At 40.6% G+C, this 26,224-nt stretch overlaps 1 protein-coding gene across 2 annotated transcripts in view; it reads right to left on the bottom strand.

Annotated features, from left to right (window-relative positions):
* The window catches only part of LOC113661016 (adhesion G protein-coupled receptor A1), a 191,052-nt gene that overhangs the window by 112,808 nt on the left and 52,020 nt on the right, over nt 1–26,224 (bottom strand). Inside the window, exons 8-10 of one of the 2 annotated variants that reach the window (XM_027174915.2) lie at nt 7,247–7,411; nt 5,816–5,993; nt 4,046–4,195 (exon numbers count right to left, since the gene is read on the bottom strand). In XM_027174915.2, coding sequence (XP_027030716.1) covers nt 4,046–4,195; nt 5,816–5,993; nt 7,247–7,411 — 493 coding nt within the window. Of the gene's footprint in view, nt 1–4,045; nt 4,196–5,815; nt 5,994–7,246; nt 7,412–26,224 lie in introns of those variants that run through there. The other variant, XM_047812765.1, reaches the window with a different exon arrangement.

Here is a 26,224-nt window from a genome sequence, read left to right as displayed (position 1 = left end):
TTCCAGTAGAAGCATAAACAAGCTCCAGTTTGTCCAGAACGCAGCAACTCGAATCCTAACTTGAACCAGAAGATATGAACATATCAGCCTTATATTTTCCAAGATCTTATCGTCATTGCATTGGCTCCCAGTCAGGTTTATAAAATACTATTACTAACCTATAAAGCACTTAACGGTCACACGCTACGGAATCTGAGTGATCTTTTCTTTTTTCATGATCCGTCACACCTACATCAATCACAAGGTGTAGGCTATTTGGTAGTAACTCAAGTACAAAAGGCTACAGCAGGGGGCAGAGCTTTTTCTTGCAGAGCCCCACAGTTATGGAACAGCCTTTCAATTAGTGTTTAAGTCCAGGCTAAAAACACATTTGTTTAGTCTAGCTTTTTATGAATAGCTTTTCTTAGGTAAAGGAGCAGATCTGGAGGGTTCATGGGCATAGAGTGTTTGGTGAACTGGGATGTCTGGATGCTGTCGGCTTACCACCCTCGCAAGTCACTCAGGTTTGCAGACTGTGGAGTGGTGGGATGCTTTAAATCCCAGGATGGATGTCTGTCACCTTCTGGCTCTAGACTTTCAGTTATGCTGTTATACTGTAGCTAGTCTTACCAAAGTCCCTGTCTGCACTTTACACATAATTTAAAGTGTCCATCACCTGATTACAATCATACCTAACAATTTTCTCTCTCCGTCAAGCTACATATACCTCTCCCGAGCTACCAGTGTTCCAGGTTCCAGCTTTATCAATCCTGACGTTCTACCTTTGGTTGGAGCCTGGTGGTCACCCTGCCAGGGATTGAGCTGCATGGTCAGTCATTGACTCATGGGATTGTTGTGGATGGAGCCACCTGGAGACTGTCATGCATTGAACCAATGTTATGTCAGTCAGCTTTATATTCTGGTCTTTATCAGCAATCATTAGAAGACATTGACAGGAAGAAATCAGTGTTGGGTCCATGGTGAATTTAGAGTTTGCGCTGACCCATTAGTTCCTCAGGCACTCTCGGTTGCACTATTATAAACTGTTGTAGAAAGGACATCATTTACATTTACATTATTTACTGTCACCCAAATGAAGATGGGCTCCCTTCTGAGACTGGTTCCTCTCCTATTATCTTCGTTTTTCCTTGCCGCTGTTGTCTACGGCTTGCTCATTAGGGATAGGGATAGATATATAGCATTTTAAAATTTGAATTAATATTTTTATTTGAAATTAATTTGAAACTTTAAATGTATGTATTCATTTATTTATTTTTATTTTGTTGTATTCAAAAATGTATTTTTCTGTAAAGCTGCTTTGAGACAATGTCAATTTTTGAAAGTGCTATACAAAGAAATTGAAATTGCTATTAATATTCACATCAATACCAGAATCAAGAGTTTCCAAGCAGAAAATTGCTCCACCAGCTTGCTCTTTTCCTGTAGTACATCCTGGTTTCATCTCGTCTATCCACATGATGTAAAATTTGATCCATCAGACCAGACCACCCTCTTTCTTTGCTCCATGGTCCAGTTCTGGTGCTCATGACCTTGACCTTCCTTTACTTTTGGTAGGTACTAACCACTGCATACCTGGAACACCCTACACCTAGGTGTCTTACATCACAATGTGACCCCTGTCAAAGCCACTCAGATCTTTACACTTTTTCCAGCATCCTACACATCAACTTTGAGAACTGCCTTTTTACATGCTGCCTAATTTATTCAGTATATTAACAAGTATACAGTATATTAACAAGTTCTTACCTTTTACATTGCAACTGAAGGGGAGAGCAATAAACAATAGATAAAGATTTTCCCCTGGCAGTAGAACACTGTGAAAGGTAAGAACTTTTCCTTGCCCAAAGTTAACTTCCCTACAGCCAGCCAAAAAAGTTTCTGAACTCAGACAGCCACAACCCTATGGTTTTCTCCAGGAAGCCCAAAGCCTGACCAGCCTTTCCCTCTACAGAATCTTGCCATTTGCTACTGTACATTTGAAATGCTAAAAAAACACCCCAAGAAGACATTGACAACACATAACTCACAAGGGTATACACAAGCGTTAATAACAGGCAATATGCCTGTAAATTGTATGGTAGATACAGATGCTGGAGGAGCTCCTAGGGTGCAGTGCTTTAGTAGTGAAACCAAGGTGTTTTTTTAAGAAATTCATATTATACATGAATGTGTACTGTATGCAGAGTCAGAGGAATTTCAACTGATTTGATTATAGAGCTGTTTTAAAAACGTTATAGCTTAATTGAATGTGCAAGTTTCATTACAGTGAAGTAAACCACAAATTATAGAGCTTTTAAAAATTTGCTTAATGGAGCCACCGAACGTATACAATACAAAACATTCAAACAGTAGGGTATTTGATAAGAATGCCCATTTTGCAATGAATGAACACATTCACTCACATCTTAACTTTGGCTTTGTAATTCTGATATCATCACACATGACGTGACATTCAAGGATTTATGTAGTAGCACTGTGACAAAAGCCCACAGAGAAATAGCTTTAAAACATTTACCCTCCCAGAATAGCGAATTTAATAACTGAAAAAATGGCTTGTTAAATTTGTTTAATTTAAATGTGTACTTCAGATCCTTTTGATTGAAGCGAGTAACATTAACACAAGTTGTTTTCTTATCACCAACATGTACAGTACATGATCTGAGCATGTATTTTCAATGCCTTAAATAAATTTGGGTCAAACTAAAGATGCTGCTGTTCTGAACTAATCTACCAGGTATGTTGTAAATGCCTAAATATAATACTGTAATTTTAGTTCCTGTCAGCTCCAACATGCTAATGAAATTTATCAAAGCAATTGATTTACGTTAATACGTTAATACATTAATTTTATTATGAATTATGAACTAATCAGTCAATTTAGTGATTAAGTTTCTTAGCAAAGAAATCATGTTGTTTTAGAAAAACAATGTGATATTTGTGATAATGTGATAATATATATATATATATATATATATATATATATATATATATATATATATATATATATATATATATATAATGCACACAAATGAGGGAATGAACTTAGAAAACCCGCTTATTACATCACTCTCTAAGGCAACAATTCTTAAAGTAAAAAACATTCTAATAACCTTGAACTGTACTACTGTAATTCTGACAATAATAGTGGAAATTTTTTTATCTCTAAAGCAAGTGTGATTACTTAAATCTTTCTTCTCCACAAGGTTGATCATTACATGCTGAATATGCTCATGGAAAGCTCATACAAGTAGTGGTTGTAATTGAACAAGGGTTCATTTACAGGAAATTACACTAGCTTAAAATGAAAAAAAAAAAATAAATCACCCAGAAAGGAGTGGGACCAAGCAAAAGGAGCAATAAGCGCAAACCTCGGTGTGGCTTTTCATTACTGGAGAAACCTGAGAGATTTGAAAAGCCTGAAAACAGATGTTTGTACTCACTCACTTGCTTGTAATTTTGCTTAATAGCATCCAGTGCAATTTGTTATCACCCCAGATTGTAACATTATAATGTACATGACATAATTAACTGTACAGTTATACTGTAGTCAGGCGTATTTGCTTTCCTGCAGTCAGTTACATAACACGTGAATACGGTTTGCTCGAAAGGAGCTTACATTTGATCCAACTAAACAGAGGCTCACAAGCTTATAGCTACAAATGTAATTAGTGTAAGCAGTGCAGATTTTGATCTAAAATCATGTTTGGAACTGGCTGTAGGATTCAAACAGCTATGCTTGTCTGTTCTTACACTTTTTTCATACTATTGCACTGTGCGAAAACACATCTGTTTTTAGGCAAGCTTTGGTGGAATGGCTTTAAAAGACTTTTGAAACAGCAGCTTTAAATTTGGTCTTTTCCGATGTACTGATTCGACCTGATGTGACACAAAAGCTACAATGATTTGACCACTTTTTCAATCATACTCTTTGCTTTACTCTTCAGAAATTGAACTAAATCCAGCTAAGTTAAAATGCTAAAATGGCTCAGAAGAATCACGGTAGTCTGTAGATGGAGTCTAGAGCAAGCTGTGGGAAAGTCCTTACTTGTTGGAGACGATCCACATGTCGTGTGATTCTCTCAACAAGATGTGTGACAAAGATGACGTCCATCATGTCTACAAACATTGCTGCATTGCTGGTGATGGAGGAGAGCTGTTGGGCCAGGAGAAGTGCGTTGGAGGTGTTTACTGTGATCTGTGTGTGGGACAGAGATAGAGAAGAGAAAACACTTTACACTTCGAAGTTATCATTTGATTGGTTGGATTCCTCAGGATTTTTGAGAGATTTGTGTCACATTTTTTAACGGCCCACTTGGAAACAAAGCCGTCATGATTTACTTGCTTGCAACCAAGTTGTTGTGTTTACAACTGAGACAACAAGCACTTATGAGGTTCAGCAAAATCCTGGATTTTCCAAATGATGCGATGTTTACTGTATAGACTAATTAATTTGCACAACATTTTAAAAAGAATCTATGGACGCATGCCAGAACATTTTTTATGTTCTTAAACATGATAGTGCACAAAAACAAACTGTGATTAGATGCTTTACATGTCCGTCAGAGAACCTCTTGCGGTGATCCTTGGCCAATAAAAGTTGCCAAGGAGTCCAGACTTTCTGCCATCAGTAATGTAAGTAATGTCAGACTAAACGTAAGTTATCTCTTACTACAGTGTTACTAGTCTTACTTTGCCCAAGCATTTGTGTCAAAAGTGTTGGGGGTCTCGGCTAGAGGGTGAAGTAATTAGATCTTTTCAAACGGAGTAATCAAGAAGACAACAACTGCTGAAATATCACCTCAAATTTCAAGTCAAGTCAAGAAGCTTTGTCCCAGTATTAAAATTTTTGTAAAATGCACAATATTGTGTTAACGCAAGACAACAAACCTGGACATTACTGAAATCATACTACAGAGGTTTCACTTTAGTTTATCCAAGTTAGGTCTAAACTATTTAAAAATTGCAAATTGCTTTAGTTAAACAGCATTGACAACATCACTACAGTATAGGTAACTAGCCATTTCACAGGCCCTATCAATGATTATATAGTATTCAGTATCTAGAGTTTGTATTTAATTATAGATATAGAAAATTCAAAACACAAATACATTACAGTACCTATATATAGAATGAAATCTGCTCGTTTTACTGAGAAAACAGAAAGGCTACGTGACCAGACCCATACACCAGCGTAGCTATTTGTAATGTTTAATGAGAGGCAGGATGCATGTGTATAAACAAATATATAATTTATTGGGGCAAATCCAAGTTCATAGTGTGGGCCAAAACACAGGCCAGTAAAGAGTATTAACCCATAATTAGAACAAGGAACTAATAGCAAAACCATCCTGTGTGAAAAAAAACCTAAATTCCAGAATGAGAAAATACATAGAAAAAAAGGTATAATGATACCTCACAGACTTGTCTGAGTTTATAGTACTGTACACTTGGGGCCGGATGTCTTTTGAAAAATAGAGATTAAAAATGTCAAGTTTTTTAGAGGCTATTGTATTAATATCCCTTTTGGAGACTTCATCCATGCAACCCTGGTGGTCTTGTGCACTTTTTGTACTTTAGTTCTGCACAATAAACAATTGCATACATATACCATATTACATTAACTGCAAGATAGAACTAATAAAAAATGATCCCTGCCAAATTGGATCTTTCAACCGTGGGAACATTAAGGCAAGTCATACCCGGACTCAACAGGTGTTCTGGATTATTATCATAATAAATACGGTTTCTGCCCAACTATTGTTTTTCCCAGCATGAATATGTGAAGTAAGAAACAATATTAATTATTTTAGCCCACCTGTGTAAGTTCATGCAGCATGCGGGTAAACTTGCTGGAGTAAGGGCACTGATTGTAGTCGTCTTCTGCCCATCGACCATGCTTATCACATCTGCGCCATGCCCTCTTCTCATGAGAGCTGTAGGAGGCTGTGGCACATGGGAGAAAGGCCATTAAACCAGCCTGGGTTTTAGGCCACCTGTAAGACACAAAAGCAGCATCAGGATCCGAGACACTAAATGAACTGATTGGTTTAGAACAAAAGAAGAGGACATAATTAGTTATATAATTTCTATACTAATATTTAACATTCACTAATTTGCTTATAATTATTCCTATTGTTCATGTGTTTCATCATATAAAGCCTCAATTAGTTTACGCATTCGTGTGTGTGTGTGTGCGTGTGTGTGTGTGTATATATATATATATATATATATATATATATATATATATATATATATATATATATATATATACATTAATTAATTTATTCATTCATTCATTCATTTATTTATTTATGCTTATAGGAATACTGCTTAATTGCAGAGGAGGCTCAATAGTTAAGACTTTGAGTTACTGATCAGAAGGTCAGAGTTCAAGGCCAAGTTTGCCAACCTACAGTACCACTGCTGGGCTCTTGGGCAAGGCCCTAAACCCCCTCTGATCCAGTGGCACTGTTTTATACAGTAGCTGACCCTGTATGCTAATCCAAGTATATTTAACTATGTTCTAATCTGTATGTCAAATTAAGGCTGCTGCTATTGAAATATAATCAGATCACTGCATTGGTGCCTAGATAATGGAAATATTGCCTTCATTTTCAACTTTTATTATTTCAATAGATAAAAGCATTAAATCCAATAGCATTTAAAAGCTCATTCTAAAAGTACTACATAATAAATGTAGAAAAATATTAACTGATGTTCCAGTATAGGCACATTTTTACACAGGTTTTGGGCATTTTTGTGAATTAAAAATATATTATTTCTGGGCTTGTCATAAGAAATATGAAGTGATATTTTTTCTCCATAACAATGAGCTGATTGTCCTTTACATTGTGTTGAAACTGTGGCAGCAGAGTGCAACTAGATGGAAGGTTTAGGAAATGAAAGCACAAAAAAATAATATTAAAAAAAGAACACACAGCAATGCTGAGACATTCAGCCAGAGCGAGGCAGTCGGCTTCGTTTCATTAACTACTGAGTGCTGCCCTGCCAGCCATAGACATGGTTAATGATCATAAAAAATGAGAGGTGTGTGTAATTTGCTGGTTAGGCAGAATTCAGATTGTGATGCCACAGAAGATTTGTTGCGTGCTAAGAATACTGTTGCATATGCGTTTGATTAACCTTATAGCTATATTGCATCTTGAGCTAAAAAAATGCAGATACATGAATATTGTGTGTAGTGGATTGTGAAAAGATAGGTTTGTGTTTCTTTTGCCTTGCACACCTGAAGTCACCTTTGTTGCCGCTCACCCTCTCTGCAGAGCAGTACAGTGCAGACGTCTCCAAAACCACAATCTCCATGCCAATGGAGCTGTTGCCACGGGAACTGGTCACGTGGCACTGCCAATTACCGGAAACATCAGCATCCACGTTGGAGAGGATTAGTTCACTGAGAAAATGGAAAGGGGGATAGAAGAGGGAGAGGAGGATGCTTTTGTATGTCCACAAATGCATTCAATCTAATTCAGCGTCATCAAGTTAAATCATCTATTACATGCATGAGGCTTTGATGTATTAACACTGATCATACCCAGAAGTTTCATTTGCACTAAATCAAAGTATGATATTATTCTGAAAAATTTGATTTGGTTAATTATGCATCCAAAAAAATTGTGCTCTTTACTGGGCTGGCGTTCCATCCAGGGAGAACCTACCTTGTGCCCTACTTTCCCTGATATATCCCTGAGACCCTGTGAAGGATAAGTGGTATGAATGAAAATTAATGGCTGGATGGATGAATGAATGGATGGATAAGTGGGTGGAAAAATAGGTAAATGGATGAATGAATGGATGGATAAGTGGGTGGAAAAATAGGTAAATGGATGAATGGATGGATGGATGGATGGAGGGATGGATAAACAGCTGGACAGAAAGATAAATGCATGTAAGGATGGATGGCTAGATGGAGGGACAGATGGACGGACATACAGACAGATGGACGTATGGATGAATGGACAGACAGACAAATCAATGGACGAATGGATGGATGAATGAACGAATGGATAAATAGAGGGATGGGTGAATGGATGGATAGGTAGATGGATGGACAGAGGGATGGGCAGATGGGTGAATGGACAAACAGATGGACAGAAGAATGAATGCATGTATGGATGGATGGCTAGGTGGATAGATGCACAGACAGATGGATGGATGGATGAAATGATTTAGAGTCTAATCTCTTTCTTACTGTAAATGATCTACACTTGAGTTTATCAGGAACTGACTGAGACCATGTCGTTATCAGATCTTTCTTTTTTTTTTTTTGTCCACACTGCTTTGCTGTGTTGTCACCTTATATAAATAAAACACAGCAGCACCCTACTAAACATTTGGAAACGTGCATTTGGCTGTTTATGGTTGAGATACTAAGTAAATCAGATTTCTGGGAAAAAATTTAGCAAAACTGTTTACACAACCAAACTGGGATCGAGCTTTCTGGTTTGGATATAAAGAGCTTTTTCTCATAACACAAGTCTTCTGGAGACATTGGCAATCAGCTTGAACAGGGTAACTAATAATTTCCTGTTAAATACAAATTGCTTTATTTTCCAAGAGGAAAACAGATCCTCGGTAACACTTCACCTCACACTGTTAAATGAAGGGTTCAGCTCCAAGGCCAGCTAGACACTGCTGAGTCAGTGTATTTTTTTCAGCATTTACCTGCTTTACCTGTAAACGAGATATATACATGCTTACAGGAAAAAAAGATTAACTGAAAACTAGACACTATATAATCCACTATAAAAAAAAAAAAGATACAGTTTTATATAGTAATACAGTCTGCATCTTTGAGGAGTTGTAAAGAAAATACAGTCAGTAAGAACTGGTTTTCTTTTTAAATGCTAATCCAAAATCTGCCACATGCTTGGGACAGTTGGCATTTAAACAGTAAGTCATAATAAGTGAGGGAGTTCAAATCTTTACAGAAAAATATATTAAAGCCTCTCGGCAAGCTTCAGTTCTCTCCAATAATCCTAGACACACTCACACACACAAGCACACACACACACACACACACACACACACACACACACACACACACACACACACACACACACACACACACACACACTCTGTTCGGCAAAAGTACTCAGTGAAAAATAATGAATGCATTATCGTTTTCTGTGGAAATGTTTTGTAAAACAGCATTACGAATTTCAGAGTCAGCTGTGTGTAAGTCCTTCAGTAGCAATTCACTTGTATATATATTTAACATAAACAAATGCAGCATCCATTTTAAACTAAATCAGATTTTAAATTTCTGAATATTTTAAAACTGCTTCTTTCTTTCTTACTAACGTACTGTACGCTCAGGAAGGGAAGAGATTTTGTGAAAATGTCAAAAGCAAGCACATGAATCACCCTGAGATCTCCTGACACTGGTTAATGATGGCACACGATTGTACATTCCTGCTATCCTCTGCCGCGATACGGTCCAATGGACATTGATTAATAACTTTGAGTGGTGTCACTGATCAACCAGGAGAAGCAATAGCTTACAGGAGACAGGTCTCTCTACTGTATGAGCCAGCAAGAGCCTTGTGCTTCAGGAACACATGGTGACGTGCAGCATGGAACCAATGCTACTTCCCTCGCAGCTCCAGCTGCTTCAAAACCACACGCCAAAAATAACAGGCATTTTCTCTCCTGCTGCCATAACCGCAGTGCACTGCATCCACTTCGGCCTCCCAACGCTGTGCTGCGCTAGTATATCCCAGGAGCCAAGAACATTTCAACTGCTCTCTCTTTAATTCAGATTGAAGAATGAATGGATACTCATTTAAGATGGATGTGCCTGGGCGTCAGAGATAGGATTAAAAATGGCAGGAAATAAAAATGAAAATGGCAGTTCTAAAGCCTGACAATGCAGACGAAGTGCTTGTCTTCTCACCTGATTTTCCCAAAGCAGATGGGAACACAGAAAGAGACATCACTTGTAAGTGAACATCCAAATAAGCCTCTGAATACCGACCTCTTGTGTCCTTCCATCTCTCTCACTTTCTTTTACAAGCATAATGGCAGGGAGGGACACAATCTGTCTCTAGACGAGCAGGCGGCAGAGCAAAAAGACTACGAGATTATTCAGCTTTAAAAATTAAACACACTGCGTGTATGCATGGGTCAGCATGGTCAATAGAGGCACAATAGATTCCACTCAATAAGGAAAAGGAAACATTGTTGAGAGTAAAATATGGATTCAGCTCAAGCTGAATCCATACACAAACACATGCATACATACACACACACACACACACACACAAACACTCACACAGACAATGCACACATGCACACAGAAACAAGCACATGCACACTCATACACACAAACACATTCATGCGCTCACACACACACACACAGACAATGCACACATGCACACAGATACAAGCACATGCACACTCATACACACAAACACATTCATGCGCTCACACACACACACAGACAATGCACACATGCACACAGAAACAAGCACATGCACACTCATACACACAAACACATTCATGCGCTCACACACACAAACACACACACACACACACACACACACAGACAATGCACACATGCACACAGAAACAAGCACATGCACACTCATACACACAAACACACACACACACACACACACACACACACACACACACACACAAAAACACTCACACAAACAATGCACACAGACACAAGCACATGCATACACACAGGCACACACACGCATACAAGCAGACCTAAATTCTCACCGCTGCTATTCTATTGTGAAGCTGTCTACAAGTAACGCCTCCCCGAGGCCTCATTAGGAGCATTTACGCACTTGCGCTGATATTTAACGATTTGTTTATATAACAGCACTCACGAGGCTGTTAAAGACTAAAAAAAAGAGCCTGGCCATTTATTGAGTAGCATTCCAGCAGCCTGACCATAGACCAGAATGCACTTCCTCTGAGAGAGACAAAGAAATAGAGAAAAATAAAGAGAGCGACAGTGAGAATGGTTAAACATGTTGTATGTTTAATAAAGCTCAGAAAATATGAGTGATATTTTTAGACGAAAGATACTGACATGGATATTTCCAGTTCACTGACAGATGAATGCATTTTAATCCATAAGGAGATTCAACACAGAAACAGGAATGCAAAATACCAAGCAGACAAGACACACACAGACAGACAGGAAATATACTCTTATACAGCATACTCTTGTTATGCTTTATTAGTGGAGATGAAAAAAGAAAGAAATGCTTTATAGAAAGCAGGACCCTATTCAGAGCTGAGCTATCTGTAGTGTATGTAGTGTAGACGATAATACTGACATTATGCACATCGCTGTTCAGACCGCACACCTAAAGGCAACTGACACAGTGACACTTAGGGTGGATTTTGCCATAAAATCTAAGTGGGTCCCAAATCACATCGCATTTGAAGTACAGTATTTTCCGCACTATAAGGCGCACCTAAGAGCCTTAACTTTTCTCAAAAATCGTCCGTGCGCCTAATAACCCGGTGCGCCTTATGTGTGCACTGAGTTACAAAAATCTGTAAAAATGTTGTTGTGTGACTTTGGTAAGCGTTCCACTTGATTGACTGTCGGACCATTTCCCGCTGACACAGGAACGTAATACATACACTACGTACGCGTGCAGCGATAAACCAATCAGAGAACATTACGTAATACGTACAGTACGTACGCTCCTTCGCCACGCCTCCCGTAGGTATACTACCGGTATGTTGCAAAACAACATTTGTGTCTTCCTAACCATAATACGCTCCACACTCCAGTCCAGTAGGAGGCGGTAAATGCTGCTTAAGTTGGTTTGCCATCCGCCAATAAAAATCAGATGCTTACGAGGCACAATACAAACTACAGGCTATCAGTTACACGGTTGTACATGGGAATAGAGCAGCTGAAAGTATTCAACATCAATGTGTCTATGGTTCGGAAGTGGAGGAAGCAAGAAAATGTACTGCGCCAAGTTAAGAAAACACAGTAGATAAGGACTTTGATGGATTTGTGGGAGAAGATTGGTTAAAAAATAGTGTGTGTGTATTGTTAAATAGTAGAGCAAAGTTCAACTAAACTCACTGTTTTGCTTCTGTTACCTTTTTTGTAGACCGTATGCTTTACGTATGGGTTAAGTACAGAAATAGACCCTGTAATTGAGTCTGCGCCTTATAATCCGGTGCGCCTTATGGTGCGGAAAATACTGTGGATAGTGTTTCTAAGATGTCAAAGTTTTTTTTTTGGTTTTTTTTTTAGATTGCAGTGTCCAAAAAAAAATGGATTTTTCTGCAGCTTTTGCTAGAATTTGCAAATTTTTTGTGCATTCTTTCAGAAAACTATTTGGATTTTGGTAATTGGAAGCACATGATTCTGCTTTTAAACCACTACAGTGACATCGGATTATACACTTTAGCCAAAATGAGTAGTAATTTTGAAAAACTGCACAAGTTCTGAATATTGCAGTGTTTAATTGATTTTGTTTTTATTTCTGCAAGTGTGGAATGCTGGACAATTCATGCACTCAGTGGTCACAGCTTTAGCCTAGCAGAAGAAGAGTGGGGCTACTAGGCACTGGATGAAAAAAAATTCAAGATAGTAATAAAGCATTATTGCTCTATTTGAGACAATACTACCTAAAATTACACTAGACAGCAAAACATACAGTGTATAGTGTATAGAACATCCTTTGGGATGCAGCTAGAGAAATCTCTCAGTAACACATTACAGAATGTTCATATCTACCTATACCATGAATCAGAAGGTGAATGTGATTTGTACAGCGTGTAAAAAAATATAATGCCTGATAAACATGTTCCACCAAGCTGGTAGAGTTTTTGAAATGTCAAAAATGAACTGGTGCCATAGAATTACAGTGAGCAGTGTCCCAATGTGAAGTAAATCAGGTAAAGTGTTAGCTACAACGATCAGTATAGTGAGGATGATTGCTAACCTTAATCACATGCTGAAGTCAGTTGCAGGCAAACAAACTAAGTCATCACTAAGGAAAAGAAAAAGACTTAAAAATGAAAGTTTTTCTGTTGTTTACATTCAATAACAAGAGGCTCCTAGGGTCTCTAAATAAAAAAAAAAAACTAACCTAGTACTTGGCTAACAGAACATTTTCCAAAAATAAATAAATTAGTAGAAAAATAGAATGTATATTTCATGAGTGCAAAGATCATTTTATATTAAAATGGTTTTCTAATTCTAAAACTGTGTAAGCTGAAACCAAATACATCACTTTTTGGTTTTCTTTTTTTTTTTTGATTCACCAATAGGGATTTGTGAATGTGAACCTTGAGAAAGTAGAAGCTTATTTTTAAATACAGGACTGTGTCATTTTCCACTACACGCAGTTGACGATATAACCATACTTTGGGTCAAAATGATTAGATCAATTAAGTAACTTTGCTTCATTCATTCATTCATTCATTCATCCATTTTCTACCGCTTATCCGGGGCCGGGTCGCGGGGGCAGCAGTCTAAGCAGGGACGCCCAGACTTCCCTCTCCCCAGACACTTCCTCCAGCTCTTCCGGGGGAATACCGAGGCGTTCCCAGGCCAGCCGAGAGACATAGTCCCTCCAGCGTGTCCTAGGTCTTCCCCGGGGCCTCCTCCCGGTTGGACATGCCCGGAACACCTCCCCTCAGGAGCAGCGGCTCTACTCTGAGCTCCTCCTGAGTGACTGAGTTCCTCACCCTATCTCTAAGGGTGTGCCCAGCCACCCTGCGGAGGAAACTCATTTCGGCCGCCTGTATCCGGGATCTTGTCCTTTCGGTCATGACCCAAAGCTCATGACCATAGGTGAGGGTAGGAACGTAGATCGACTGGTAAATAGAGAGCTTCGCCTTGCGGCTCAGCTCTTTCTTCACCACAACAGATCGGTATATCGACCGCATCACTGCAGAAGATACACCGATCCGCATGTCGATCTCCCGCTCCATCCTTCCCTCACTCGTGAACAGGACCCCAAGATACTTAAACTCCTCCACTTGTAAACTGTAAACAGTGTAAGCAGGGCACTGCTTCCCCCTCCTGAGACGCCGGACGGTTTGCCAGAATTTCTTCAAGGCCAACCGATAGGCCAACCACCTAGATCACCAGGTGGTGATCAGTTGACAGCTCCGCCCCTCTCTTTACCCGAGTGTCCAAGACATACGGCCGGAGGTCAGATGAAACAACCACAAAGTCGATCATCGACTTCCGACCTAGGGTGTCCAATAAAAAATATAATAGATATAATTCTATGTTTTGTATTTTCAAATAATTTTACTAAATATTTAGTATTATAGTTCTTAGAGTAGACCTTGAGTTGAAAAGGGATACTAACAACTTGGCTAATATTTTATATATGCTACAGATGATGTAGATAAATTTGAGTTTAAGCCCTTGTCTAACTCTTATACCAAACCTTCTATTCTTTGGCTATCTGAAAGAATTAAAATAATATTGTAATAATGCCACACACCATGGGGACCCTTAGCGGTATTGTACATCTGAAAAGATAGCAGGAGAACCAATTCAGCCTTAGCCTGAAGGTCTACACTTAATTAGTAAGGGGCTGAGGTGAATATTGCTACAACTCACAGATGTGTATGACTTTCTATCACCTCAGGTAACTGCTCATCTATAATAAAGCATGGACTTCTAATTACCAGATGGACCTCTAATTAGCAACACAAACTGTACCAAAATGCCTCATTTTTATTCTTTTATTCTTGTGCATACACATCTCTCTCTCTCTCTCTCTCTGTCTGTCTGTCTGTCTCTGTCTGACTGTCTGTCTGTCTGTCTCTCTCTGTCTGTCTGTCTGTCTGTCTGTCTCTCTCTGTCTATCTAAATCTCTCTCTCTCTGTCTGTCTCTCTCTCGCTCTGTCTGTCTAAATTTCTGTCTGTCTGTCTCTCTCTGTCTGTCTGTCTGTCTGTCTGTCTGTCTCTCTCTCTCTCTCTCTCTCTCTCTCTGTCTGACTCTCTCTCTCACACACACACGCACACACACACACACACACACACACACACACAGAAAAAATTTTAATTATTTTCCTCTATATTCTGATTACTGTCTCATTTATGAACATCTTCTTCTGTTTTAGCAAGGCACAGGAGATGGACAGCACTAACCACAATAAGCCAAACGACACTCTAACAAGCCAATTAAGACCCCGGTCTCCATGGAAACCTACATAGACAAAGCATCAGGGAAGAAACTGATGGATAACAAGAGAGTGAGTGAGGGAGGATAAGAGAAAAGGGGATAAAAATTGGAGATAAAACATCCTGTCTTTCACGAATGCTTTTTCCTCCGCTCTATTCTCATATTCTACGTCAAGTTAGAATGATTAAAAACTGAGAGATTAGTGGTGATGCGGTCTAAAAATCTACAGGCTTTCAGGGCTTTGAGTAATGAGGTATGATTCACACTCCGCGGCTGCTCTCCCAGCTATCGCTTACCAGCTCTTTAGCCTCACGCCATTACTCAGCATGGGCGCCTGGCTACACAACGCACCGGCTATTAGTTATTAGCCATGCTGGATGCCATGTCTGTCTGGATCCCTAGAGCTCAAGCAGGGATGTAGAAAAGATATACTGTATAGGACGGGAACATAAACTTACATGTGTGGTAAGTAACTATTTAATGCTATGAGCAGCTTCACTATATATATATATATATATATATATATATATATATATATATATATATATATATATATATATATATATATATGCCTAAAATAAATGCTAAAATTAATATTTGCTAATGTACAAACGATAAAATATGTGTAGCTACTGCTGTATGGAACGGAAATCATTATCAGCTTCCTGTAGCATGCACAAACACACTCATACACGGATGATCGGTATCATCAACACAAAATACAAAAGGCCAAAAATACAAACTGGCCCTTTTAGCATGCTGCTTTCAAGCTAAAAAGATCTGCATTTTACAGCATGGCATTTAAAGAGACAGTTCAATAGGCACAGTAGATAAAGTCATGCTTTATCTTCCTACATTTACAGCACAGTGAATAAGTCTTAAGCTGGTTTCAGACTGCAATTTCAACAGTCTTTTAAGATTAGCTGGACACAACCTGATGCAGGGCATTTACAGACAGGTTTTAGCATTATTAAAATTTTCCACATATACTTGTACAGTATATCAAATCTTCCAGTCTTTACTAGTTGACATACCAACAATGTATGACATTTTTATCTGATTTTATACTACTTAGCAATTGAGGGTTAAGGGACTTGCTTAAGGGTCCAGCACTGGCAGCTTGGTGGAGAGGAGAGAGAGGATTGTGTCTTTTAAATGATCAAAATACCACTTGTCCTTTTTGCATGTCTGTCTTAAGGAATATGCCATTTGGGGCGTTTTTACCAAAAGCTAAAAAACCGAAGCTGGCTTGTCTATGCAAATGGATTCATTTAAAGCTGCAATGTGATTTACAGTCACTTCAGAAGCGATGACTGCATGTGCAAATTAGTACATTTGAACAGCAGGTATTTAAGGAAGCCTGCTTCAATGATTTCAAGACAAAATTATACAATTACCAAAGTCTTAATAATGAGAATATTTATAAAGAGCATGACTAATCAGAAAGTTTGTCTGAATGGTTACTTAGTATTAATTTAGTAAAGCTGAGTAAAGATTCTTTTCTCTATAATCACCCCATGTTTTCACCTCTGATGCCAACCATATTTAAAATAAGTCATTCAAAAGGTTCTTATTCACACATACACTACTAAGATAATGCATGCTTGTGACTAGACTCTTTTATTTTGTTATACTACAGCACTGTTGTGTTCTCGAATCAGACTTGCTGGATGTCGTTGATTATTGTTCACACATTTATATTAACAGGGCTTCGTAGTTAGCATGTTTGTCTCACACCAATATGTGTGGAGTTTACATGTTCTCCCCGTGTTTCCTGAGGGTACTTTAGTCCTCCACCCTCTGTCCAGATGCATGATTTGTAGTTTGATGGGCATCTATAAATTGACCATAGTGTGTGAATATTTGAGTAAGCTTGTGCAACCAATGTGTCATCTAGAATGTTTCTGAGTCCTCTGACAGAAACCCAGAAACCCAAATGCATGACATAAGCAGGGACTGGAGTAAAAGGTCGTTAATTAGTTCATAAGTGGAAAAAACAGTCCACAAAGGAAGTGAGTTCAGACTGTATGCAAACTGACGAAAAGTCCAACAATGGCAGGCATGGACAGAGATGGAAAGTTCAAACAATGTGCAAATTAACAAACAAGTGTGGCAATGGCAGGCATCCACTGAAACAGAAAGTTTTTATGATGAGCAACTAAACAGATGTTCACAGCAATGACAGAAAAGACAGTAACAGATTGAGCAGGCAAGCAAACCACAGCGGTACAAATACAGTACAATAGTTTCTGGCAAGTAAATTTTAAAGGAAGGTCCCTGGTAGAGAGCCAAACATTCTGGCCGATACAGTAAGGTGTTGCTTTGTGACACTTGAAGTTGTCCCACCTGGCATAGCTCCAGGAGCTTTTGATCAATGTGAAGTGGCCCTCCTACAAGTGCGACAACACCACTTGATGAATGCCAGGGCCAACAGTACAGAAGACTCCAGCTCTTGGCTGGTGAAAAGTGGGATTGGTATCTACTGTATAGACTGCCAGAAAGGATGAAAGGCCCGTGGAGGGAGACAGCATGGAACTGTGGGCATATTTGACAAACAAAGTTTGCTAACCAGGAGGTGGGGTCCTCAGCACAGTAGTTGCAGAGTCCAGTTTCAAGTTCCTAGTTGAACCTCTCCATCTGGCTGTTAGTGTGGGGGTAAAAACACAAGGTTGACAGAGATTCCCAAAGTTTGGCAAAAATCTCTCAAAGACAATACTGGGTTGTCGGCAAACATTAGTTTACCCACTGAGGAATTCTATGCTGCAGGCAGGTAGACGGTAGCTTTTTTTAACCTCCTCGAGGTCAAGGCACAGGACATGGACCAGGATTAAGGACAGAAGGATGTGCTGAACAAAAAGGCTCCTCTTTGGCAAGGGAAAACTGGTAGGTCAACGGGCTTGGCATGGTTATGTTTGGATGGTAGGACAGCTAGAAGTTGAATTGGCCAAAGAAGAGTGCCCAGCAAGACTGATGGGAATTCAGTCTCTTTTCCCCCCTAACCAGTGGCGGCACTCCTCCAGGGCTAACTTAATGGTAAGAATCTCACATTCCCTAGTGGCTTAGTTGTGTTTGGCTGGGTTGAGGCAGCGGGAAAAGATGGTGCAAAAGTGCAGGCAATTGTCTTTAGGCACCCACTCTAAAAGGAGGCTCCCAACCCAATTTCCAAAGCATCGACTTCCACAACAAACTAAAGGGCTGGGTCAGGTAGAGTCAGGCAGGGCCAGAATTGGTGCAGTCAAGAACAGGTCCTTGAGACATAGGAATGACTACTCAGCTCTTTGGTCCAGATGACAAGGAGAAGGTGCACTGTGAGGAGGTGAGTTGCTGGAGGGGGACTGCCATGGAGCTGTATTCCCTGATGAGTTTCCGATAGAAGTTAGAAAAGTAAAGCAAGTGCTGGAGTTCTTTGCAGGACTCAGGACAGGGCCAATTCTTGATGGCTTTGTTGTTGGCGAGGTCCATCTATATGCCACTAGCTGAGAGTTTGCATCCCAGGAAGGTGCTGGATCAGAAAGGCAGAAGGAAGGGACTCATTCTCTAGACACAGCTGCCTGGTCAGCTTCTCATCCAAGAATTCAGCATCCATCCCCAAGGTAATGAAGGTCACTAGTTTTAGCTCCCGTTGGACCCATTGGTCAAACATTCAGTAGGGGTTTGGAGGAGACTGACATGGCACGGCTCATCATGGGCTCCTCCTTCAGCAAAAGGCTGCCCTTTTGCCAAATAGGTGCAGACAAAGTAGCCAGAGCCTCAACTGGCACAATCTGTCAGCAACACATCTTTCTCTCTCTCTGCATCAGTAAGCCTGTCTCCGCCAATCTGCATTGGCTCCAGAGCTGTTAGTGCTGGTGGTGGCAATGGTAGAGGCAGGGCAAAACTGGAGAGATGGGGTTGTCATGATGTTCATGCCGATGGCATTCCCTGATTAAATGATCAATGTGTGTGACCAGGCTGATAGGGTCATCCAGATTGTCTGGGAGCTCTCGCGCAGCAAGTTCATCTTTGAGCTGCTACTATCCTGAGGTCCACAGCATACACTTGTCCTAGGCAGGTTCCCGGCGCTATTTCAAAGAGCACCCTAGAAGCTTCCTTCTGGGCAATGTGGAGTAGAAAATCTTGTGTGGAAGACCTCCAAAGAGGCACAGGTAGCCGAATGTCTCTCCCGCTCATACAGTACCTTTGCCCAGAGCCTAGCCTTGCAGGGAAACATGAAGATAACATAGGTGATCTGGGTGCGGTCAGAGGGAAAGCACAAGGACTGGAGCTTGAGGCCTGGCTTATCGGAAAAGTATTCTGGTTAAGGCAGGTGTAGTTCTCGGACCAAGGGAGGCACTGGGAGTTATGAAGGGGATGGCTGGGTGGAAAGAGCTGACTGGAAAGCAAGCTGACTGAAAAGAGCTGGCTGGCATAGCTCTGGATTATGCTGGCTAGGTCCTGAATACTCTGTTCATGGGTGGAGGTAGGCTGGGTCCAAAAACTCTAATAGATACTTGAGTAAAATGTCTTTAATAAAAAGGCAGAAAACTAGTACAAATATATATATAAAAGCACCACCCAAATTGTTATATTATACTACAGCGGTTTTACATAGATTACAATTTTAAAGCTTTTTTATTGATATTCTTTTTTTTTTTTTTTTAATCAAATATTTGTGTTATTTTGAGGAACATCCTTACAAGAGCTCTTGTTGTGATAGTGTCCTGTTGTTGGTCCCAGCAGTGGATGCATGGTGGATTTGAATTCACAACCTTCCAATCACCAGTCCATTTCCTAGCCAATCAACTACCACATCCAGTGTCTTATCCTTCTCTCTCATGTAGCTATCAATATTTGCCACCATTTTAAACAGTGTTAACAGGTTTTCATGAGTCCAGCAGAGACTGTATTTGTACTGCTGTGATTTTTTTTTGCTTCTGCGTTTGGCTTTATCCTAACATCCTGTTGTGAATTTTTTTCTATACAAGAATGCACTGTGCTGTTTTAGTCCTGACTTAATATCATATTTTAAAATCTTTTTGTCTCATTGCATTTAAAACCTGAGTTTCATTTGCAGTTTACTTTTCCCAAAGTGTCTCTGACATCCACCTTCCTCCTTGTGATTATTGTGTCATTACAGTATGTAATTCTTCACTGTGAATCACCTACATGTTACTCAGTAACCATGCTTGATTAGTACTTGTCAATTGGGATTAAATACACATAACACATGTATTAAATTAGAGCTCTTGGAGTACACTTGCTAAGACTGTCAGGCTTGTTAAAAAGCACAAACAATGCAAGCAAAGCAACGTAAGTAAAACCTATACTAAAACATTTGTCACACTGATAGAAGCTTGAAGTTGTCATAAACGTCTTAGCAAAAAATACCACTCCTTGCATGTGCAAATTTTTATATTACATGTAACATGGACATGACCTGAGCTTTTGAATAGTTATAAACAGTTCATTCAGGACTGAACATGTGGCAGTGGGAATCAGCTTGCATGTACTTGTGTGTATATTCTTGGCTGTGGCTTATGATTAAGTGGGCCAGTGTTTTGGTTGGCAGCTTGGGCAGACTGGCTAGTCTGTGGTGGAAATGAGAGTAGTTCGTGACACCCCACCTCCTCATCTAGTGGGATATCCCTGCTGCCAAGTGCAACACTACAGCATGAAATCCATGTGGGGAAAAAAAGCCTGAGAACGGCAGTGCAAGGACTTAATTGCGCATCTTAATCAGAAGCAGAGTGACAAGAAATCCATCACATGCCTGCAGAAACTGAAAAAAGACAAAATATCTCACCATTCATTGGAAGATTAGACATGTGGAACATGAGAGACTCCTTCTAAGGTGCTACGGTGAATACAAAATCAAACAATAAATCAAGTAAGGCAGAAAAAATGTACAATGGCTTTAGAGAATCAGTTCGTTTCTGATCTCTGTATATCTCTTTTTAAAACTTGAGGATCCACAGTTCTCAAAAAATAGTGTTCTTGGGTCTCTCTTCAATAAAATTTTTGTTGCAGTCTTCACTGTGTGTGGAAGCTATCTGCTCTCTGCAGAATAGACAGAACGACTCATGGATACAGTATATGTAATAGAGAAGGCATTCAGTAATATTAAAACAAAAAAGAAACTTGCAGGGGACATGCCATATATCCAAAGGCCAGTGTTTTTAAACAAATAAACTGACAAACATAGTGTCTGCAAATCGACAGCAATGTATGGAATTGCACAATCAATTAATTGTGCATAAAGGAATTCTTCTACCTGAAAGTAAACCTGCAAAAATTGTGCCCCTCTCCTAAACAAAACAAGCCCAGAATCCATTCTGGATGTCGACTGAATTATTCTTGCCAAGTGTGAAATTGCCTATTTAGCCTATTTAGTTCAACTCTGTTAGAATATGCACTGCTTTTCATGGCACTAAAAAGAAGCTTCGAAGTGTACAGCCTGGATGAGAATAAGCTGTAATAAACACAGACAAACACGGTGAAGAAGTGCAAGAATCAGGATGTTCATATTCTCAGGAGAGCACACTGAGTCAGTCACTGTGTCCTGTTTGACACTGAGATTTCCCAATGCCATACAGCCATCATCACTCACAGTAAAGGGACCACACGGCTCGCAATGACGAGGGCAAACAACGACAGCATAAAAGCAAGCATCCTCCTGGGTGGTTTATGAAGGCTGCAGCTTTCGCCATGCGCTATGAAAACTGCGAGCAAAGCGTTCTAGCCGTGTTGACACAGGAAACATATTTCTGTCAGCACTCCATCAATATTTATAGGCCAGCTCACACCAAAGGGAGAGGCAGTTAAACTAATCAACAGCACAGCACTGCTTTCTCACACACTAACAAGCACATACATAAACACACACATACAACTGAGCAGATGTGCATTCTGTGGGTGTGTTTCATCGCATTTTGCACTGGCCAGTGAAGAATAATAAAAGCAAGAAGGAGAGCTGATTATTAGCTAAAGGTGCAGCAGATACTAGCTACAATATCACCAAAGATAAAATGATAACCAAGACTAACATGCCTCAGAAAGGACATTCACGACTGGCATTTTGCCAATTTATATTTATCCTGCCCTTCCTAATCACTAGCAAGGGTAATGATCATGAAAAGTAAAAAGAAAAGCTGGGATAAGTCTGAGACATGTCTGAAATAGACATAAATTAATTTAGACTACATGAGACTATATACAGTAATACTAATCTTGTATTACTGTACATAAAGCATAAGCATGACTTAATTGCAGTCAGGACCACTTTGTAAATGAAGGATGAGAGCATACAGTTAGTGTTGGCGGGATGGTTCTGTTCTGGGAGAATTTTTCCACACGCCTGTCCGTGCGCATGCATGGACGGTGCGGGGAGCTAGCAGCTGGGGAATGAATAGCTCCCACGGTTTTTTCGTCTGAGAGGGGGATGCCCAATTTCTTAAAGGTTTCTTTCAGGATGTTGATAATTCGCTCAGGGAGAGAATTGGGGTTGATGACGAGGAAGTCATCTAAAAGGTGGAGGATGAATGGCAGCCTGCAGTTATTTAGTATAATCCAGCAGAGCGCTTCCGATAAGGTATCAAAGATGCGTGGGCTGCTGCGGCAGCCGAAAGTGAGTCTGACGGCGAAGTACTGTTTGTCGCGCCATTGCACTACAAACAGGTGCCACTGGGACGGGTGGAGCGGCATAATTTTGAAGGCATCTACAATGTCAGCTTTGCCCAGCCAAGCCCCGTTTCCGGCTGTCTTGATGAGTTGAATGGCGTTGTCGACCAAGGCGTAGAACAGGGAAAAATTGGGGAGAGGAATCAGGCTGTTAATGCTCGGGACGTGAGCGATGTTATGGGGAGCTGAAGAGTCTATGATTAGACGTTTTTTGCCGGAATACTTACGTGTCGCCACACCGAGAGGATTTATCCTATAGATTGGGCAGGGGGGAATGTCGAAGGGGCCGATCATGTACCCTTTATCTACCTCTCTAGCCAGGAGAAGATCGACCACTTCGGGTACTTTGAGAGCGGACTGGAAGTTGTTGCAGATGTAGGAATTAAGGGGACGTGTAGTTAGACCGGCTGAAAAGCCTTGAGTGAGTCCGGTGATCAGATAATGGACGAAACTGCAGTCAGGATGCTTTGTGAGTGCTTTGTCCAGTTCGGGGATATTGACCGGCATTGGTATTACTTTCTCTTTCTGGAGAGAGCGTGCGTTCGTCGGGGGCAGACGGACTTTGGATGTCTCCGCAGTAGCTGCAAGCGTGAATAAATCTGCAGTTACGAAAGGTGCATACGCTTTCATTAAAACTATAACACATGGGAGTATGAATCGTGGGATAGACCTGTTCGTTGTCTTTGGCTTTAGGGGAGCGTTCGGCCGGAATAGCGAATTTGGCGGACCTCGGGCACAGAGGGGGGTGTGCGTGAAAGCGCCGTACAGAGAGCACGACAGCGTGCGGTGACCGGTGAAATGCCTGCTGATGAGAGCTAGGTCTATGGCCGACCAATCTAATCTTTGGTTAAGCCTTTGGATGTACATAGCTGACTTGGCCGAGAAAGATTTGTGATAGTCATAGAAAAGGGTCCCGCCATAAGTCATGGCGAGGTCCGAAATGATAGCCAGGTAGGTGTCTAGCTCCGCCCTGCGCTCCGGATAGGATTCGCAGATGACGTCTCTAAAAACGCTGAAAGCAACATTGAACTCGGGCATGGTTAGGCGATTGGACAGCCTCAGGTCGTTATCTTTTAGGAACAAGGAAACGTCCCCGCAGTCGACCGTGCATTTTCCTAGACTTCGGAGCCCAGCAGGATCTTAACTAGGTTAATGTCGTTACCTGTGAGAATCTGGGCGCGCAGGTGGGGAGAGATAGCGGCTGCAGGTGGAAAGAAGGGGGCGCTGGCGGTAGGAGCTGGAAGGGTCGTCGCTAGTGTGCTGCGGGGGAGGAGGCTTAGGTCTATGCCGGCTGGTGGGGAGGTTGAGGATGCGCCGGGGGCCGGCGGAGCAGGTGCCGTAGATCCAGGGGAACGGGCGGAGGCAGCGTTTCGAAGGCTTGGATCCTGGCGTCGAGATTGGAGAGGGAAAAATGGATGTTGTGGAGGGCTGTCAGCACGGGATCTTCAGAGATCGGTGGGGTGAAGTCGGGATGAACAGTCCTCTTTTTTGGAGCTGACGGGTTTTTTGCGCGCAAGCAGTGCTTTTTGCGGTTGCCTTCTTGGGGCCGGAGGTAGGGGCAGGTAGGGTCGGAGGTACTTCTGGGATATTTTCCAGAAAATGCTGGAACAGTTGGCCGTGGTCGAGACCGAGCGGCGCCTGGATATTATGGCTAAACAGGGTCGCGAGGATTCTTTCAACGGGCCATTCCGCGATCGGTGGAGGCGATATGTACATCAGGCGGGAGCTTCTGCGTACTGATGGGCCATGGGGATTTTCCTTAGGGCCCGGGTCTTCTTCAGAGCTCGGATCGGACATGTTAAGAGGAGTGGCGCGCTGATAGTAGCAGAAATGCGTACAATGCCGAGCAGCGTTGCTAGGTTGGATCGCAGCAGCGGCGATGCATGGGAGCGTTCGCAGGCGAGGATTTAAAGGAAGGAAATTACGGAAGTCGTGCCGGATTGGTGTGCCTGTGGACGGCTGATTAGCAGCTCATGCAGCTTACTGCGTGGCCTGCCTGAACTAACGCGATTGATTCATAAATTAGCGGCAGTATATACCTTATTTGCTTATTTTCATCCAGTTGATATTTGCATGTCTAGAATTAAAACCAAATTCAATAGAGTGGGTAGGGCTAAGAATTCAGTATTTTCAAGCAAAGCTTTCAGCTCTGTCATATACCTTACCTACTTATTTATGTAGACATATTTGTCAGAAGAAATCAATCTATACAGCATAATTTATAGAATTAAAAAAAAAACATATAAATAATTAATTGAAGACATATCAATGGGATTGCCATCAATGGGATTATTGAGATGAGAACCAAACTGTTGTTTTAGAGAAAGAGTTCTACAATTAAACGTTGCAATGGTCCAGTTAAACAACACGACTGAATGAGGTCAACCTTTAAAAACTTAACCACTGGAGTTACCTTTAAATGCTTAACCATTAATGATTCGTTATCGCTTTGAATAAGAAGATTCAAAGTGGTTTATAGTGTTGCTTTATGTTACCACTTTTGATTAGAGTCACAAACTCTGAACATATGGCATAACAGTTTATATCTGACTTCTCTGTCCAAGTGTCCTTAAACAATCTGTCTTGTTTTTGACATTTTTTGCATCATCATAAAGCATTATAAAACGGCTAGAGTCTAATTTTGCAGCAAAATCTCGTGCTGTGACAGTACTGTACTTCCACATTCAGTAACTGTACAGACATGTCCACACTAATCCGGATAAAAGACGGCGTTTTCAAATTTATCCGCTTTGGAGAGCGTCTTCCAACAGCTATGTTTTTGTTGACTTAAAACGCCGTCTCAGTGTGGACGAAAGGCCAAAACGGAGAGAAAAATATACGTTTTCAAACGAAAACATATTAGTGTGGACATGGCCTTAGACTCCCAATCAAGGATGGCTGCAACATCATGAGAATTCAGACTCGATCTCCAGTTTATAGGACAAAAGTTTAGGTGCCCCATTGACACTTTTTAAACAAGCCAGTTTTCTCAGACCCACGAGAGTAAATAAAAGGAAAATCCATTGACAGCTTTAAAAACAATCTTCATTTTGAATCTAGGCTTGCAGACAGTCTCTGGGCAAGTGAGCTATGAAAAAGGGTCTTTCAAACGTTTACTGTCTTTGCTACAGTTTCTTTTGTTAATACTTGATTATGGCTACTGAAATTTGTTGGGTCGACTTGTAACAGCTCATGCATATAAGTGCACCCTTTAAAGTGCAGAAGAGGACAGAAAGCACATTAGTTTTTAGTAATTTTACACTTATTTCTATCACTAAAATAATAATATTAAGTCTTTAAGGGGAGTCATAACATACATGTGATCTGTTGATCACAAAAACATACAAAAGATACATACAAAAGTTTTCTTATCTGAGAAATCACACAAATGCAACAGTAAGCATGCCACT

This window comes from Tachysurus fulvidraco, chromosome 4, assembly GCF_022655615.1.
Source record: "Tachysurus fulvidraco isolate hzauxx_2018 chromosome 4, HZAU_PFXX_2.0, whole genome shotgun sequence".
NCBI lineage: Eukaryota > Metazoa > Chordata > Actinopteri > Siluriformes > Bagridae > Tachysurus > Tachysurus fulvidraco.
Note: the sequence above shows the minus strand (reverse complement) of the source record. Positions and strands in the feature narration are given on the sequence as shown.